The sequence below is a fragment of the Leptidea sinapis genome, chromosome 1, assembly GCF_905404315.1.
Source record: "Leptidea sinapis chromosome 1, ilLepSina1.1, whole genome shotgun sequence".
In the NCBI taxonomy this organism is placed as follows: Eukaryota; Metazoa; Arthropoda; class Insecta; order Lepidoptera; family Pieridae; genus Leptidea; species Leptidea sinapis.
The window spans coordinates 23,059,404-23,079,437 of NC_066265.1; the positions used below are offsets into that span (position 1 = coordinate 23,059,404).

The window sequence follows — 20,034 nt, forward strand, 5'->3', positions numbered from 1 at the left end:
CTATAGTAAACGTATTTTGATTAAACATTTTAATATTCTATACCTTTAATTCATTGTTAATTAATTCGTTCAGAATTAATTACCATTTCAACATTGTTCATTCCTTTGACTTTTGCGTCTATGAATGAGTATGAAACGTGCAGTAATTTGATATAAATTTAAAATAGTAGTAATTACAGTATGGCGATTGGCGACTGAGTTTGAGAGCGAACAGTTTTTTACAAGATTATAGACGTCATCTGTTAATCTATCTATGACTGCACGTTTCATACAGTCGAGTGAATCGCTTTTTTCTGAGAGAGTTTTGCTAGGCTGGTTTATAGAATAATACCATGGATTCAACTTGCTGGTGTCAATACGGCATTTCAAATAGTACACGAAACTTTTGAATGTGGTATAGCTTTATTTAATCCCTCTTACAGTGTACATAAGCACTCACATCTACTGCCAATATTACTGCCATTACTTTCTGCAGATTCGGAAATGCTAAGGAGTGATTTTGATGGTAAACGTCTTGCATATTCTTCCGCGGCACCTAAGCTTAGTAAGTACGTTTTGCCTATTATCATTTTTAGGCAATGTTTAACATTGATTATTAAATTATCTATATTTAGATTTATAAAAAAAAAAAACAAACTTATCACCAAAATCACTCAGATCGAATCCAAGTGAAGTAAATAAAGGTGTTAGAAAGAGGTAATACTTCGATGTATTTCCAATGACTAACAATAATGATAAAGCATCTGCAACTAGTTTGATACACCCTGCCCATTTAAATGCAGTACCGCTCAGGATTGTTTAAATATGCAAAAATTCTGAAACGTAAGATGTTAAGTCTCATTTACCCAGTAATAATTGTACTAGCTACGCCGCTCTTCAGAACAAAACACAATAATGCTTACACATTACTGCTTCACGGGCGAAATAGACGCCATTTAAGTAATAATCTAGCCAGCATCTTGTGCAAAGAACAGTTTGTTTTGGACAATCATCATTGCGATTGAATTATTGACTTTGATTTGAATAAAACTAAGTTTTGCCAACTATGATCAAACTTTATTTATATTTACAACTTTATTTATGTCGTACAAGACGCCATCGGCTGAAACGAAATCATAATGTCAAGCTAGAATATTTAAGAAACAACTCTTTCAATTTACATGATTTTTCAGCGTTAAATTGTCAATTCTGTTCATTAATTTCTTAATCGAATCAAATAACTATGCTATTTTTCTAAACATAAACATGACTCCCTTACATGACTCCCTTTGAGTTTCAATAATTATATAGACCTACATACATTAAAGCAAGAAGGTACAATTCAACATGCGAAAAACCACTATTTACCAAATCTATCAAGTTTATTAACATGTGTTATTTTTATGACGTAATTATTGTTTCTTACATAATATTTTTTGTTACTTATGATAAATCATTCTGTCGACACTATCACTATAATATTATAACCATAAACATTTCAATACAAAATTGTTAAAAAATATTTCTAAATGTAATCTGTGTAATAAATATGTTTAACAAATGAAGAAGAATCATCGTGTTGCATTCACTGGCACAAATTATTTTTTATTAAAAGATTACATAATATTTACGTCTCGTTACGGTTCAGTTTCCAATGTGATGAAGTTACGCTCCAATTTAGGGAAATTGCACGATGCGTATTCTCGTAACAAGATAGAAAATCATTTATTGGAAGTTGCTTAGTTTGCCAAATATTGACACTGGTTCAGTTAAAATCGGCAAGAAAAAAGCAATTGTTTATTTTCTTTGTTATTTTGTTGTGCAGACAGTTTCTGTAGGAAGAAGAGAAATACCTATAGACAACAGACGCATTGGTATCTGATTAGCTAATCTAATGCCAATTGACTCTTGTACCAGTTGATAACTAAATTTATCACCGAGCACCGAGTCGAACGCAATACGCATTAAAAATAATACTTCATCAGTAGTCAACGACCATCGCATCATAGTTCTCGGTGTAACAAAAATCATATTTCATTCTACAAACGCCGAGAGGACAGTAACGCAACTTTAGCACTAGGAATTCCTGGAAAAGATCCTAGAATCTCACAAATGTCTGTTTATTGTTTTGCCATAGCTGTTTTTTTAATTTTTAATACAATATGTTTTCCTACGCACGCGCTAATACAGCATCGATAACCCTATTAATAGTAGTTGAAATATTTTAGTTTTCTTAGAACAATATTGGTAAGTTTTAGCGAGCTTGTCGTTCAAATGTCGGTGACGCGCGACTCAGATTCATTTAACGTTGTAGAGAAATGATAGGAGAATACCAATCTAAATGAAAACTTGGATGAGACTAAAAATTAACTTCAACGATTTTGAAATTACGAGAATAGGACCGCTGGTGTTTTGTAGTTGTAGTGTAGTAAATTTAGCAGAACAAAGTCAGATTACACTACCCTACTACTGCACGAAACTATTGACAAGCCTAAATACCAAAGTGCAATACCTAAGTGGCCGTTGTTTATTAGCATGAACTACTTACTACGTTTTTAGCAAGGCCTGTCCTTACACGCTGAAATTATTCTAACTCAAATCGCCGCATGAATTGTGTGACACTGGGTGATAATGATTGAGCATTTCTTAATATTAAATTGAAAAGTGATCAGAAGGCGAATGAATTATTGTGCTTTCGAGATTTAAAAGTGGGTCTTCATCTGAACTTTTCTTTGATATTGACACATATTTTTTGTGTTCGTCTAATCATAGTTGAATATCTTTTTCTCAGACTTTATATTGCTTTTTTTATTATCAGCTGGAAATTAAATAAACACGTAATTAATCACTCAAATATTTTAAATTTACTTCAAACTCTCTATTTTTGTTGGAGTTCATGTTATTATTAATATCATGAACAATTATAAGGCTTTTTATTATCCATTGAAGATATAAAAATGGCCATTTAATGTTTCATCGACCTAGAACTATGAAAAATTCGAACCAAAATTAGTTGTATCTGAAAAATATTGATGGCAAAGTGTACATAGTAAAACTATTGTTTTTTATTTAAAAAATATTATATTATATTTTATATTTTAATTATATTATATTCAGAATCGCACTAGTTTGCTTATCTTCATTCAAGCTTTAAAAAAATAAGAATAATTTAATTAAATCTATCTTTTTACATGCGCATTGTCATTAATACAATAATTTTAAGTATTTTACAAGCTTATAATGTGTATGACTACATTGTGATTATCAATAAATCGCCACCAATGACATAGAACGTCATTGATCGCCACACTAGTCGGAGACTATATCGTGGGATCAAATAGAGCTATAACTAACAATAAGCCATTTAACTTGGCAGTCATCATTTGGCATTACTATTGCAAATTTTGGAGATACTCTAAAAATAACAATTTAATTAAATAACTACAAATTTATTTATACTAAATATAAAAGAAAGTAAAAAATAAATAAAGTAAAAACATGTGTATGTTTGAGTGTGTGACACTGAATAATGAGATTGGTCTTTAGTAAAATTAAATGTAATAAATGTATGCTTAAATAATATAAATCAGATCAGCCTTAAAATGTGAATAAATTATGGTTAAAATCAACATTACTGTAAAAAAGATCTCATACTTATTATTATTAGTAGCATCTGACTGCAAGAAACAGGCGTATCGAACTTGGGTTGCGGCGCTGGGCACAAAGGATCCGAACTGCAAAGTTCTTAAGAGGAAATATAACCGTGTCTCCAGATTTTTTAAGCGGCAAATCGCCCGTGCGAAGTCTAAGCACGTCGTCAAAATCGGCGAGCAGCTTTTCAGTTACCCGACCGGAACACGTAAGTTCTGGTCGTTGTCGAAAGCTGCTCTTGGTAACTTCAACCAGCCGTCCATGCCGCCGTTGCACACGAGGAATGACACCCTGGCCCATACAGATCAGCCTTAAAATGTGAATAAATTGTGGTTAAAATGAACATTACTGTAAAACCAGATCTCATACTTATTATTATTAGTAGCTATAATATTTAGTACAAAAAACTCTGTTGAAAGTTTAATAAATATATATACTTAATCATGATCTGATGATTTTTTTTTTTGCTTTAAATAACAAATATCATATTTAGTATGTATGATAATATTATATCGTATTACCTAATTTAACTTATTTCTTTGCGAATCATACAAATGATTTAAGTTTTCTTTAGTGTTGATTCCGCCAATAATTGGCTTTAAAACAATTCGACATGTGTTTCGCCTCTACACGAGGCAGCCTCAGGACGTGTTGTCTCGCCAAAATCTGGCACGAGACTCTTAGTCTCTTAGTATTAACGCTAACGGAATTAACACTAAAGAAAACTTAAATCATTTGTATAATTATGGATTTCCGCAATGTAACGCCTAATTCAATAAATTTTCTTTGCGAATCGTTTGGAATATTTAATTCCAAACACAAAATGATAAGGGGAACTCCTGCTACAATAATTATTGTGAATGACACTGAACTCGGTTTGGCCGAATCTGAGTTAAGTTGCACAAAAAAATTAACTAAAATATTCAAAAATTTTAATATTTTTGTCCCGGTTAATATAAATACTCGTAAAACGTTATTAATTGTTTTTTTTTTTTCATAAAATATTTATCGTTTAGATACAATATTAAGGCGTTGTGCATCATTTGAAAAGTAAATATTTGGGACGATTTTTGCAGGTCTTTCGGTTGTATTAAGCTTAGCATTTTTCAGATCATGTACGAGTGGAATCTTGCTAACTTTGATTTTTAAAATATTCATTATAATTTTCTTCAAGTTTCATTACAAAGTTGTGAATGAATTCATCCGCCATTTTTAATTCAATAGTCCTTCTATTCTGAAGAAATTATATCATATTTCGTTTCGTTACTGCCGTAAATTTCCACTGTACATAATAATAATTTTATTATTAAATATATACTTAATAATAATTGATATAAATTACTGGCGTTCTGACATTAAAGTAATTTCGAAAATAATGTAGGGGAATATTTATTTAAAGGAGTGGCAATTAGTTTCTTTCTACATCTCGTTAATCAATCTATTCTGAAGCATAATAAATCAATTTCGATTTGATTTGATTTGACCTCAAAATAATAAAATCTTCAATTAATATTGATCTATTGTTGTTTGTATTTGTGTGATAATCCTAATGATATTCCTAAATTTTTATTTATTTTAAAACACAGGAATATATTAAACTATTTTTTACCCGGGACTTTTTCCGCGTGGAATAGTTACATTGGGCAGATTGTTTTATATTTTGGGATACTTTACAAACATACAAACTGCTCTTTCCGCTGCTGGGCCGCCTTTCCACGTACGATACAGCGGATATCCTTTGTCAATGTGGATAGTCTCTTTAATACTATTAAGTAGTTTTAAAAATGCTTGATCAAATACTTATAAATAACTTCTTATCAAATGCCTGAATGCAAAGTTTTATGGTGTCATTTTCGAAAATGACGAAACTTCCATAAAAACTTCCATCTTCCACCTCAATCCCTTTATTTGTTCGCAATAAAAAGTACTCTACATACTTTTCCAAGCTCTATTCTATCTCTGTACTAAATTTCATCAAAATCGGTTCAGTGGTTTAAGCGTGAAAGAGTAACAAACAAACTTACATACACATTTATACTAATAGTAGGGACTTAGGTTAACAATTAACAATATACTTGGCAAGTAGAAACTGATATGAAATGTTTTATACGAATAGTATTTTAATAATAATAAAAAAAAAAAAAGAAAACACTGCTTACGTCAGTTGTAAATACTTAAAAATTTATAATAGAATCCTACTGTGTTATTCTGAGGAATGTGTATTGTTCACACATTCTGTATAAAGGAACCCTTCGTTGGACTCCTTACATTCGATATAAGATCCCGGGAATGCACTCGAATAATGTTTTCAGTAAATCAGAGAACGTCCCAACCAACGTCAGTTTTGATAATAAATAATATCTTTATCTTTATAAGGCATGACAGAATCCCTACTAATATTCTAAATGTGAATGTAAGTTTGATTGTTATGCTTTCACGCCTAAGTCACTGAACCGATTTTGATGAAATTTAGTACAGATATAGACAAGAGCTTGAGAAAGGACATAAGTTAATTTTTATCGCGAATAAAAGGCCTGCCCTGTACTTTCCCCGGGGCGTAAAAAGAATAGGGAAGTCCCAGGCCCATGGGTGTTGTAAGAGGCGACTAAGGGCTTTTTAGAAGTGGGAGAGTCACGCTGCCGTCTTATGACGTCAGCACAATCGGGCCAGACTCGTCCGGGTTAATTACCACACTCGCACAGAATACCGGCGTGAAGTAGCGGCCTAATGCCGCTATGTTTCGCATAGGTTAGTGTCAAGGACCGGAGGCCATCCCCCCCCCCCCCCCTCCCCCCAACAAAATATGAGAGCGGTCCGTAAAAAGATATTACCCCAGGAGGGAACCGGCTCTACCAGAGCCGGAGAATCCCTCCCCGAGCACTCTCGCTCGGGCTGCCCTTCGTATTCTGGGGTGGGCATAGAACCGCGCATGACCGAGAACAAACGAGGCAGTAACACCACGGCACCCCGCTCCACGCTCAACGTGGACTTTTGCAATATCAGGGGAATTCACTCCAATTTAAACGCCGTCCACCACCACCTTGAGACGCCGCAGCCGGCCTTGTGTTTCCTTACGGAGACGCAGATATCTCGACCTAGCGATACGTCATATTTAACGTACCCCGGGTACAAAATTGAGCACAATTTTTTTCCTCATGCTGGGGTATGTGTGTACGTTAGGGAGGATATCTGCTGTCGCCGTCTCGGCAATTTTGAGGGTAGGGACCTGTCTACTCTCTGGCTCCGCGTAGATTTAGAGGACCGCATCGGTATCTATGCGTGTGTCTACAGGTCCCATAGTGGTAACGCAGAAACCGATCATCTCATGGGCTGCGTTCAAGCGGCAATTGACGACGTGCTTGCACAGATCCCCTCCGCTGAAATCGTAGTCTTGGGTGATTTCAACGGGCTTGGATCACGTACCACAGACTACGCAAGGCGATCTGTGCCTAATTTTGCATTGGCGTATGGTCTGTCCCAATTGGTTGAGTCGCCAACGCGGCAACATGCCGTCCTTATTAGATCTTCTTCTGACTACACATTCCGATGGTTACCAGGTCTTTGTTGACGCCCCTCTCAGAACGTCCGACCATTGCCTGGTCAGGAGTGTAGTGCCATTCCGACGCCAACGTCGCAGACCGCCAGCGACCCGCCGCGTTTGGCACTACAAGTCAGCAGATTGGGATAGGATGCGTTCCTTTTTTGCATCCTACCCTTGGGGCTAGGTCTGTTTCCCTTCGGATGATCCTAGTGCCTGCGCCGTTGCAGTAGTCGATGTGATACTGCAGGGCATGGATATTTTTATACCAAGCTCTGTAGTACCGATCGGTTGCAGATCACAGCCCTGGTCCAATGCGTCAGTTAAAGCAGCATCTGACTGCAAAAAACAGGCGTATCGAACTTGGATTGCGGCGCTGGGCACAAAGGATCCGAACTGCAAAGTTTTTAAGAGGATATATAACCGTGCCTCCAGGTTTTTTAAGCGGCAAATCGCCCGTGCGAAGTCTAAGCACGTCGTCAAAATCGGCGAGCAGCTTTCAAGTTACCTGACCGGAACACGCAAGTTCTGGTCGTTGTCGAAAGCTGCTCTTGGTAACTTCAACCAGCCGTCCATGCCTCCGTTGCACATGAGGGATGACACCCTGGCCCAAACGGCAAAAGAGAAAGCCGAGCTCCTGTGCGCTCTTTTCGCCTCCAATTCGACTCTTGACGACAACGAAAAAACACCGCCGACCATCCCGCGGTGTCAGAGCTCTATGCCTGAAGTACAGTTCAGACAGAAAACTGTTAGGCGAGCTCTGTTTTCGTTGGACGTCAGGAAGTCGAGCGGGCCGGATGGCATTTCTCCAATCGTGCTTAGAACGTGTGCCCCTGAGTTGACGCCGGTGCTAACGCGTTTATTCCGGCACTCTTATTCTAAAGGCGTAGTCCCTGACTCATGGAAGTCAGCCCTTATCCATCCGATCCAAAAAACAGGAGACAGTTCGGATTCGGTGAATTACAGGCCTATTGCTATCACCTCCCTGCTCTCCAAAATCATGGAGAGCATAATTAGCCGCCAGCTTTTAGTATACCTAGAGGGTCACCAGTTGATCAACCACCGACAGTACGGCTTTCGCCATGGACGGTCGGCAGGTGATCTTCTGGTATACCTAACACATAGATGGGCGGCGGCTGGTTGGCAGTTTGCTTGGATATAGCAAAGGACTTTGATCGTGTATGGCACAAGGCGCTCTTCTCAAAACTTCCATCGTTTGGGCTTCCCGAGAGCTTGTGCAAGTGGATCTCCAGCTTCCTCACTGGGAGTAGCATACAGGTCGTTGTCGACGGATATTGCTCGAACCCGAAGCCCGTGAATGCTGGAGTGCCCCAAGGCTGTGTGCTATCTCCTACGCTGTTTCTTCTGCATATCAATGATATGTTGGACACCTCCAACATGCATTACTATGCAGATGACAGCACTGGTGATGCCGTATCCCATGTATACGTGCAGGTCTCTCTCGGGAAATCGTTGACCAGTGCCGGGAGAAACTTGTATCTTCTATCGAGTCCTCTCTCGAGAAGGTCGCGGAATGGGGTAAATTGAACATTGTCCAATTAAACCCCCAGAAGACTCAAGTTTGCGCGTTTCCCACTAAAAAAACCCCATTTGTCGTATCACCGCTCTTCGAGAACACTTCTCTTAAAGCCGCGCCTAGTATCGGAATACTGGGTCTCGAAATCTCGAGCGTTTGCCAATTTGTGGCCATCTGGAGGGCAAAGCCAAATTGGCTGTTCACTATATTTTATTGGACTGAATGTTGATAATCATGCAAAATAAATATAAGATTGATTATTGAATACTTTAAATAATGTAATATAAAATTGACGTCATAAAATTTAGTTAAACAGTAGGTACAACAAATGAATATTATAAGGAGAGATATAAGTTGGAACAAATATGGATTATATTTATAAGAATTATTTTTTAATGATGATGCAGCAGTATAAAAATATTTTCAATACACTTGCCAAAACTTGATCGTAAAGTGACCCTTATTACATCGTTCGAAGGGCCATAAACCAAACTACATAGGCTGCACTAAAAGTATCGGGAATGGAATATTTCCATTGTTCCTGTCATATTAAAATCTTTTTAATTGAAAACTTCTTGGTTTTAAAAATCGAATACCATTTATTTATTTAAAAAAAGATTCTCGGTCTTGTCACAAAGTCTTGTCAAACTTGTTTAGTCGTTGAGAAAATGGAATTGACTCGAGAAAATTCTAGAGCGATGATTTATTATGACTTTCGAAGTGGTTTAACACAAAAAAAGTGTGTTGATTGGATGATTTCTGCATTTGGTGATGAAGCCCCATGCAAAACCACAATTTATCGCTGGTTTGCTGAATTTCAACGTGGACGTATCAAGCTCAGTGATGATCCCCGTCAAGGTCGTCCAAAAGCTGCAGTCACCAAAGAAAACGTTGATGCTGTACGTAAGCTGATTGAGGAAGATCTACATGTGACATATCGCGAAATTCAGGCAACTTTAGACATTGGCATGAGTCAAATACAAATAATCCTTCATGAACTATGAATTAGGTGTAAAAAAGTTGTTTTCCCGATGGATACCTCATTTGCTCTGTGAAGAGTAAAAACTCACTTGTATCTTAGTATACTAATTAAACTAGTAATTCGGATGATCTTTGACAAAAGTTGACTGTTGTCATAATTAATTCACCGAACGTGAAGCAAATTATATAGTATACTAGCTGACTCAGCAAATTTATGTGTAGAGCACTATTTGTTTCCGAAGCGGTAGTTGTGTCTATTATATTATAAATTACATCAAAAAGAATTTCCATATAAAGTAAAAAAAAGAATTACAATAATTAAAACCTTTTTTGGGTTTAAAAAATAGATGACCATTGATTCTCAGACTTACCAAATATATCGTACATAAAATTTATCATACTACAATAATTGTATTCGATTATAATCTTGCAACCCTATCGCGGATTTGTGGATGGTATAGAATAATACACACATCAAAAAAGTCTAAGCAACATGTACTTATTTAAATTTTAGGATGGTTTTTCACATATAACGTTGTATTTTATTTTTAAAATAATATTTTTAGGGTCCTATGATGTAAAAATAACAGCTGTTGTCTTTATAAGTTCTTTTAATAACAGAAATTAACAATATTAGAATATACTGCAGAAACTAAGGTAAATAAGCAACTAAACATTTTTTTTGACAGAATGAAATTTCTAAAGAAAATGAATTTATTTTGAAAGAATAGGATAATTTAATACAAAGTATGGCCTCCTCTGCTATTCAGAACTTGTCGGCAACGATTATTCATTGAATTAATGAGACTGTTTATGTCATCTTGCGTTATTCGCTCCCAATGGAATTGTAGCAAATCCTTCAGCTGTTGGGTTGTTGTCACTCCGTCCAAGTCCTTCAAAACACGTCTCTGGAGCATGTCCCATGCGTGCTCAATGGGGTTGAGGTCTGGCGATTGTGCAGGCCAGGCAATATCCGGACGTTCTCCGTTGCCAAGTATTGACTAGTTCGCCGAGTTGTATGTGAACGCGCATTGTCATGCATTAACGTAAAATCGGAGTAAAGTTTTGTGCAAATGGATGGACATAAGGTCGGAGAATATCCTCAACGTAATTTTTAGCGTTCATGTTTCCATTTACAAAAACGAGCTCAGTTCGCGTGTTATTCATAATACCCGCCCATACCATAACTGTTGAGCCGCTGAGCCTTTCAGTATTTCCGGGCCGAGGGTACACTCGCACCCTTCTTGTATCAGGCCTAAACCCGAATCGCGACTCATCGGAAAACATAATTATATCCCATTGATCCTGGGTCCATGTTCTGCGTTCACTACACCATTCATTTCGACGAACGGGATTCCCGTGACCTATCGGTGCGCACCTAATTGGGCGTCGAGCTCGTAGGCCGTACTCATGCAGTCGATTTCGCACAGTTTGGGAACTTACATCAACACATCAGCTGGCGTCTTGCAGTCAGTTGTATGTACCGGTCTTGCCGAGTGGTTGTACTCCTTTTACGGCCTGAATGCTGTTCAGCGGGCTCCCTTGTATTATTGTAGCGCTGCCATGGACGACAAATAACACTTCTATGAATGCCAAAATGCCGAGATACCTGAGATTGATTACTTCCCGCTTGCAACATCCCTACGGCTGTTTGAATTTCATTTGTCGTAAAATGACGTCGCTCCATGACGTAACGAATATCTAACTATTCAATTTTGTCGCTAACTTTATTTAAATGGTTGGTAAAATTATAAAATCAAGACTAAACGTAGCAATAAATACGCACTTAAATTCAAACAAATTCCCTTTCATTTAATTTAATGAAGAAAACAAAACATAATCGAATTTTTTTTTCACAACCAGCCAGTATGTCATCAATAACAACAAAGTTTACATACCCATGCACTTTGAGTGAATAAAGACTTAGAAATTAATTAATATAAATGGTAGATTTGTAATATCATGCATGTTGCTTAGACTTTTTGATGTGTGTGTATAAGAATCGTGATATAAAATAGGTGTTGAATATGGAGAGATAAAAATTGTAATTTTGGTGTATTTTTCAATGCTGAATCATAATTTATCATCATTTAGAGGTATGAAAAATAGATGTTGGTCGATTCTCAGACCTACTCGATTTGCACACATTGAAACTGTAGAGTTTCAAAAATTATTAATCTATATCTATCTCCATTCATTATTCGAATAACCTTGGAACTGTAGATGTTTTTTACAAAAATGTATGAAAGCTTGAACCTATTCTTATAACATTTCGTGGCAGCCTCCTTACGTGCATCATAATATAATATTTTACACTCAGGTTGTTACCGATGGATATTGCTTGAACCCGAAGTATTGAATGCTGGAGCTCTCCAAGTCTGTATGGCATCTCTTACACTGTTTCTTCTGCATATCAATAATATGTTTGATGTATTGTTAAACAGTTTTTTTTTATTTATTGGGGTAAGAAAACACTGAAAAACTAGATCTTACTAACTAAAGTACATTATATGGTAATACTAAATGTGCCACCAGTATCGTTAACCACAGAATAATTATAAAAATTGAGAAAGGTAAGCATTACAAAGTGAAATTGTAATAGATACAAAAAAAGAGAGTGGAAAAAATTAAAAAAAACTATAAATTTTAAACAATATTAAAGGTTATTAGTTATGATTTCAATGGTTGCACTATTTGTTTTTTAAACATTCCAACTGACGTGCACAAAATATCAATATGTTCAAAATTTATGATGATAGTAATGGAGATGCCGTATACATAGTAAATGCAGGTATCTCTCCGGAAATCGTCTTCCAGTACAGGAAGAAAATTGAATGTTCCACCGATGCCTCTCTCTCAAGGTCACAGAATGGCGACACTAAATGCTAGCGACCTTGAGCGATATGAGTTCACGGCTGCCGGTCCACCGTCTATGTAACAAAGCCAATATTTTCAAAATTCTTGCGTGGAAAACAGTTTATATGCTTACAATCCTCGTTATTCACTACTAATCTGAATAAATGAACCTACACAAAATAGTACAAGCTTTAAGAATAACTTTAACAAAAAACTTGTTTAACTTCAAAGAAATGTGGTAGTACAAAAAGGCTCGGCAGTGTTAACTATAACCAACAGCAGGCATGAGCAACCTACAAATAAGACTTAAGGATATGTGTAACAAGATTAAATAGTGTTCATAGCTCGAAATGCTATACTTTCACCACAAAACTTGTCTAAAAACACCATGTTTGCGTGTTTTCTGCTTACTCTTCGCCTTAGTAACAACAACTACTCGAAATTTCAAGGATCCAGTGCTCTGTGAACACCTAAATCATAAGACGTTACGTAGAGATATCGGTTTGAATTTCTGCAGCTGAATTCCACCTTTTGGAAATGTTACGTGAGAGTGGTATTCAATGTCGCATACAATCAATGTAAGGAATAAGTTAATTAGGAATTATATACGCCATTTTCGACCTTGAAGTCCGGCAGCACTTATTATTATTCTCATCTTAGAGTTTCTTGCGCCACTTCTTCTCTCTCAGAGCACTATTTGTTTCCGAAGCGGTAGTAGTGTCTATTATATTATAAATTACATCAAAAAGAATTCTAAAGGTATCAATTTTGAGAAAATAAATGCCTTTTATGCCTTTTTATGCGTTTTATCTTGTGTTGGAGAAGAATGTGGGATGCAGTGTTCATTTCTCATTCTTTTCCATAAAAATAAATAAAAAATAATACAAAAACATAGCATTACCGTGCTGCATTTTAACGATTTTCCAATACTTTCTCTTCATGTGAAACTTACAATTCCTTTTCTAAATATAATAATATAATTTTTTGATATGAATAGGATGAATTTCTAAACATTAAAACAAATTTACGATCTGAAAGGAGTCTTACCATACAATTCTTGCGTTTTATATTTGAAGGATGGCCTCCTTAAGTTATCACGTGATCTAAATACATCATGAAATCAAATGAATTAAAACAACAACTAGGTAAAAATACTTTTAATTCCTTTTCTTATACCTAAGTAAGTCTTAAAACGAATATTATTTTAAATACATTTATCGGTATAAAATGCTTCCTAGATAACATTAAAGTTATTTGACTATTATCACCACTCAACATTAATGGAATTGATTACACGATTATCGCATTTCAAATTTATTTCGTTAATATAATTTTTATACCATATTTCCATTGTACAAATTATAATAATGAGTTAAAAAGCTAAAGTTTTTATACGAATGTTCGTCCAAATGACGCAACCACCATAAATCTTGGAATATCTTATTCAATTCTGACTTTTACATATAACATGCTCAATGCCAATTCGAGTCCCAGATCGTCTATATATTTTGGTAGAAATTAAATTTGTATTTTAAATCCCAGAAGTGAGGAATATTACTCCATTTTTGCGCCAAATAATAAGTTAATACCACTGAACTGTATAAATACCACTGGACAAGCTGTTCCATGTGATTGACAGCAATTTATTTGTGCCTATTTGAAGCGAAACTCGCGAGCGTCCCGAGAACTAATTTTGACGTATAATACAAATGGCTGCGAGGGAAATGTACAATACTCTGAAGTATTTTTGCAATTTGAATTAATTTCGGTCGTTTTCCGTGCTATTTATATTTCAGGAATCATCGTAATAAAGTACAAAATTTCTTTTTGAAAATAGTTTTCCTATTGACGTTTGTTTAGCTGCGGTTGTCATGACTAGTTTTAGTTCCGCAGATTCTCGCTACATAGCCAACGGCGTCAAAATGGCGAATATCAAACAGGCAAAAAAGCACTTTGACAGCTACCAGTCCAGTGGTAAATAGTAGAGGTCAGTGGTTAAAACTTTGTTGTATATATCAGATCTAGTACTCTCTACCAGGGAACTTATGAATACTACTTTGCTAATCCGTAGCCTCTGTCTGTAATATAGCATTTATTTTGTAATAAATAAACTTTATATGACTCACTGACACCAATTCTATAATTGTTGTAATCTGTGTCAGTCTGTCTGTATGACTTATGAAGCACAATCTTATATAGTAAAATTATGTGAATGGATAATTATAGGCTACATAATATGACTATTATATTCTGCCCCTGCGGGAATACTCGGGAAATCTTAGCATTTCCCGATAAAATGTCCTATCTCCTTTCCAATCTAGGGTGTGCGTAAATAATAATTTCACAGTTGGTTGCGTAGTTCAACCAATCTCATGTAATATAAAATAGGTTGAGTTCTTTTTTACACTGATATCATTTGTACGCCTATTATAGCCAGTCTTGGCTCAACAACAAAAACATAGCTGTGCCCGTTTTTTATGTATCATAAGTAATAAATTTAGTTAAATCAGAAAAAAATTAATTGGTTTATACACTGACCTGTATAAATACCACTGGACAGGCTATTCCATATGTTTGCAGCAGTTTTGTGCCTATTTGAAGCGCCACTCGCAGGCATCCAGAGAACTAATTTTGACGTAAAATACAAATGGCTTCGAAAGAACGTACAATACTCTGAAGTGTTTTTGCATTATGAATTAATTTCGTTCGTTTTCCGTGTTATTTATACTTCAAGAATCAACGTAAATAAGTACACATTTTTTTGTAAATTGCTTCCCACCATTAATCGATATTTGCTGAGGTTGACATCACTATTTTTAGTACCGCAGACTCTCGCTACATGGCCAACAGCGCCAAAATGGCGAATATCAAATAGACACAAAAGGACTTTGACACTTTTGAGCCACCAGTCCAGTGGTATAAAGTAGAGGTCAGTGGGTATATAGAATATGTTATTGCGTATATTTATCTTATTCCTCATAATTGTACTTCTATTTTTAATTGTGTATAGTTTTTCATATATGCTTAACTATAAAAATCATAAGGTCAAATATTTTTCAATGCAGGCGTACATTTTGAGCTTCCACGTCCACGTAGGATGACCTACGTTCGCACGAGTCTCGTACACTATTTTTCCTATTAAATTGCGCAAAGTTCGACCATTATAATTATTTTCAAACATTCCCGCACGCTCTTGTCAACGTGTGGGAAAGTGGTACTTTGCGAACGCAAATGCATGCGCAAAATCCAACTTTGCGCACGATAATAGGAATATATCAATTCCCTTAGTAAAGTATGAAGTAAGTTTCGATGCCTCAGAATAATTATAAGTATTTAGTAAGAAAGTATTAAAATTAATAAGTTTTACTATGAGCGCTTTAAATGGTATGATAGTACGTTGAAATTAATATTTACAATCCACATACTATTTTCAACTGATATAATATTAATATTTACAGTTCTGTCTTTGCATTTTTTCTTAATTAATTCAATCAAAAACTTTATACTGCAGTTTAAATTAATTGCTCTAAGATGTTTTTCTTTATTTGTCAATTATCATAATCATATTATATTGCAACCACGCTAAAGGCTTTTAGGCGTAGTTCTATAAAAACATATAATATGTTGTGTTTTACCAGTAATGTATTAATTGTAGAGTCTATTTACATTAAATCATATTTTATTTAGGTTTTTAAAGTTCATTTAATTTTTTGATAAATGAGTTGATTATTTGTTCTATATCACTACTTGATAATAATATGTTAAATTGCGGACAGATTCTAAACAATTGGGTTGCCGTAAATTATTATAATTACTCAGACAATAAAATATGCTTATTAATTCAGTTCATTTTAAAATGGCATTCATTAGTTTGGCCTTGACTCCGTATACGAAAAATTGTTTGTAACGATTGCAAGTAAAAAAAATAATTGTAAATGCAAATTTGCGTGGTATTTATTAACATACCTTCTTAAACCTTAAAATAAATGGCCTGTACAATTTCTCGCGTAGTTAAAACAAAGATAAAATATAAATTTATCACAACTGGAATCCAGGTCTAGTATCATACCTACTCATACAGTCAAATTATTTATTATTCCTACTAGCCTACAGATGAATACCAAACACTAATCTAGTCATGTTTCAATATATTTGCATCACATTAATTAATAACTTAAAGCTAATTGAGCATTCTAAGCGTTTACTAGCATTCTTTCGCCTTTCCATTAGTAAGGACACCGTTGCTAACTGCTCCATTTGAAATAACCCCATTAGAAGTAGGAATAGACTTAATATTTCTTCTATCAATGTTTATATAATTTCTATAGTAGAAGTTACCAAACATGTACAAGAACAGACCAGCGTTGAGCGACAGTAAGAAATTGATACCCTTTGGATAGTTGCAATCACAGAACATTACGGTGAAATTGTGGTAGAATATTATGATGAATTGTATCTGAAAAAAAAATACCTTTAATTAATTACACACTTCATTTACAACAACTGAAGTCAAATTAAAATAGTATTGAAAATTTAAAACCCAACAATATTTGGATTAGAATAGAATAGAAGGGTAAATTTGGCCAGTGCATTTTTTCGCGTATTAATAAAATTAAATGTTAATACGAGTACCGAGGTACGTTCTTTCATAGATACGAAAGAACAAATTGTTTTAATAATATTATGTTCAAGTAATTACTTCAATTACATTATAATAAGACCGAAGCCCAGCCAGCGATCTCTTCATATACAAATATTAGAACCAAAATAGTTATACATATAGCGCGTACACATTCCTTAAAGGCCGGCAACGCTCTTGTGATTCTTCTCTGGTGTTACAAGAGAATGTGGGCGGCGATGATCACTTAACACCAGGTGACCCGTACGCTCGTTTGTCCTCCTATTCCATAAAAAAAAAGTTATCAAGATAATTCAACAACTTAAAATATAAATAATGTAAAATATGAAATTTTTATCAAACTTATTTCATACCGGTGTATACTACTATAATACTAATATATTAAAGACATACTACGTATTTTTTTATAAGGAATAAAATCAAATGAACCTACATTATCATTTAACATACGGATTGTATCTTTACACGCTTTTTATTAGCTTCACGTATGTATGTTTGTTTGTAACGGACTCATTCGGGCGCGATTTAGACCCATCTTAAACGGCCAGATTTTGTTCAAACTAGATTTATCAAGGACCGATGACAATACATTTATTTGATAAAATTCTTCCATTCTGCAATTTGCTAAACAAGATTTTTGTTAATTTATATAATTTTTTCATTTATCGTCGATAAGGCAGGAATTGATGTTCATTTTAAATTTCAACCATTATCTTTTTCAACAAAGCGTATTTTTTAGGTTTTTTTAAAATAACTTTTATTATATTTTTAAAATTAGACATTTCAGAAATCAATAAATTCATAGCCAATTTTGATTTGAAATACTTTGCTGTCAAAAAAGGCCAGGCGATAATTTTTTTTATTTCTTATACTGTCACATTTAGACTTTAGTCAGAGCGAAGTGTGTTTATCTCGTTGTCCCGTAGGAACTTAAAATTAAATTTTTGAAGTTATACTTCTTTAGGCGCGTTATGAAAAATAGATGAGAGATTAAATTTTAAGATGCGCGCGCATCACTGTAACACAAAAGTAACAGGGTGAAGTTGATTTTTTAAATTTTCTGACGTTTTCGACATCCATTTTTTTATTTTTGGTTTCTTCGTCCATTATTAGGATAAGATAGACAAAGGGTTCAAGCCCGTACAGCCGTATTCGTTATTTAATAATTATTTGTCAAAGGTATCGTTGCAAGATTTTTACAATATTGTTCTTTCTTCAAACGTAGAATAGCACGAGGAATAAATAATTTTAATGATTTTTGCTTCGTTAGGCCAAAGAAGTATAACTTCTTGCGTGCATACATAAGTACACACACCGAAGAGCTGTTTAACCTGATTCCTGCCGCCGAATTCCACCTTCGCACGACACGCCACAAGTTAGGATATCATCATCACTATCTGGATGTGTGGTGGTCCTCCACTGTGCGGTTTTCAAGGAGCTTTCTTCCACGTACTACAAAGCTGTGGAATGAGCTTCCTTGTGCGGTGGTCCCGGGACGATACGACGTACCTTCAAAAAAAGCGCGTACAATTTCCTTAAAGGCCGGCAACGCTCCTGTGATTCCTCTGGTGTTGCAAGAGATTGTGGGCGGCGGTGATCACTTAACAACAGGTGAGCCGTACGCTCGTTTATCCTCCTATTCCATAAAAAAAAACAAACACACACTTTTCTTTTATTAATTATTAATGAGTATAAAACGTTATCGTTAGCCAAACTTACCAATTGCAAGGTTGTGACATGTCGTTTCCACCACAAATATTTTTGGTACTGTGGACCAAGACCAGAGAGTAAATAGTATGTGTACATTATGACGTGGATGAATGAGTTAATGACTCCAAGAAGCGTACCATGGCCACCTGTAAAAGACAACTTTATATTAATTCCTATAGGTAGACGAAGGTTTTCCAGTGGGAGGCTCCTTTGCACAGGACGAGTGAAATTACTGGGCAAATGAGACGTAACATCTTATGTCTCAAGGTGACGAGTGCAATTATTGAAGTCCCGGTCAGAATGTTTGATTATTCTAGAATCCTGAGCGGCACACCATTGTGCAGGGCGAATCAATTACCATCAGCCGAACGTCCTGCTCGTCTCGTCCCTTATTAACATAAATAAAAATTTACTCGGTGCCTTTGGTGTAATTCTCGGAAAGATTTCATCTCGTGAAGATATCACCTAGAACCATGTCGTGTATTTTAAAATATGACTTAGGACTTGTAGCCTTTAAGAGAACTGGTCGTTTCTTTACTGATAATATAAAAAGAATAGGGTGGTAAAATCGAAACAATTACTGAACCGACACGCAAAGGGAGGTTACAGAAAAATTGTGTTTACAGATGAGACAATTTTTGCAATATTTTAACCAACGTATTTATGTTCAAAGCTCTAATGATGCTTCCCAATTAGTCGACAGAGTGTAACGTGGGCACTATCCGACTTCAGTGATGGTTTGGTGGTATTAGCTATGAAGGAGTGACTGAGCCATACTTTTGTGAAAAAGGTATCAAAGCATCGGCACAAGTGTATCGAGATAACATTCTTGAGATGGTAGTGAAGCCCCTTAACAACACCATGTTCAATAGCCAAGAATGGTCCTTCCAGGAAGACTCGGTGCCGGGTCGTAAACCTCGACGAACGTTTTGGACTTTATCAGAGCTGAAGAATGGCCGTCGTTAGTCCGGATTTTAATCCGCTAGATTATGTTTTATGCTCAGTTTTAGAGAGTACGGCTTGCTCTAAATGCCATGATAATTTGAAGTCCCTAAAACAATCAATACGATTGGCAGTGAAGAATTTTCCCATGGAAAGATTGCGTGTGAGTGTGTGCTTCTATTGATAACTGGCCTCAACAAT

General features: G+C 35.4%; 1 protein-coding gene across 1 annotated transcript in view; it reads right to left on the reverse strand.

Moving 5' to 3' along the window:
* Positions 1-14,716: 14,716 nt before the first annotated feature.
* LOC126978742 (elongation of very long chain fatty acids protein AAEL008004) overlaps positions 14,717-20,034 on the reverse strand; it is a 66,932-nt gene continuing 61,614 nt past the window's right edge. The window contains exons 6-7 of the mRNA XM_050827828.1: positions 18,901-19,037; positions 14,717-16,998 (exon numbers count right to left, since the gene is read on the reverse strand). Coding sequence (XP_050683785.1) covers positions 16,747-16,998; positions 18,901-19,037 — 389 coding nt within the window. The 3' untranslated portion in view covers positions 14,717-16,746. The remainder of the gene's footprint in view (positions 16,999-18,900; positions 19,038-20,034) is intronic.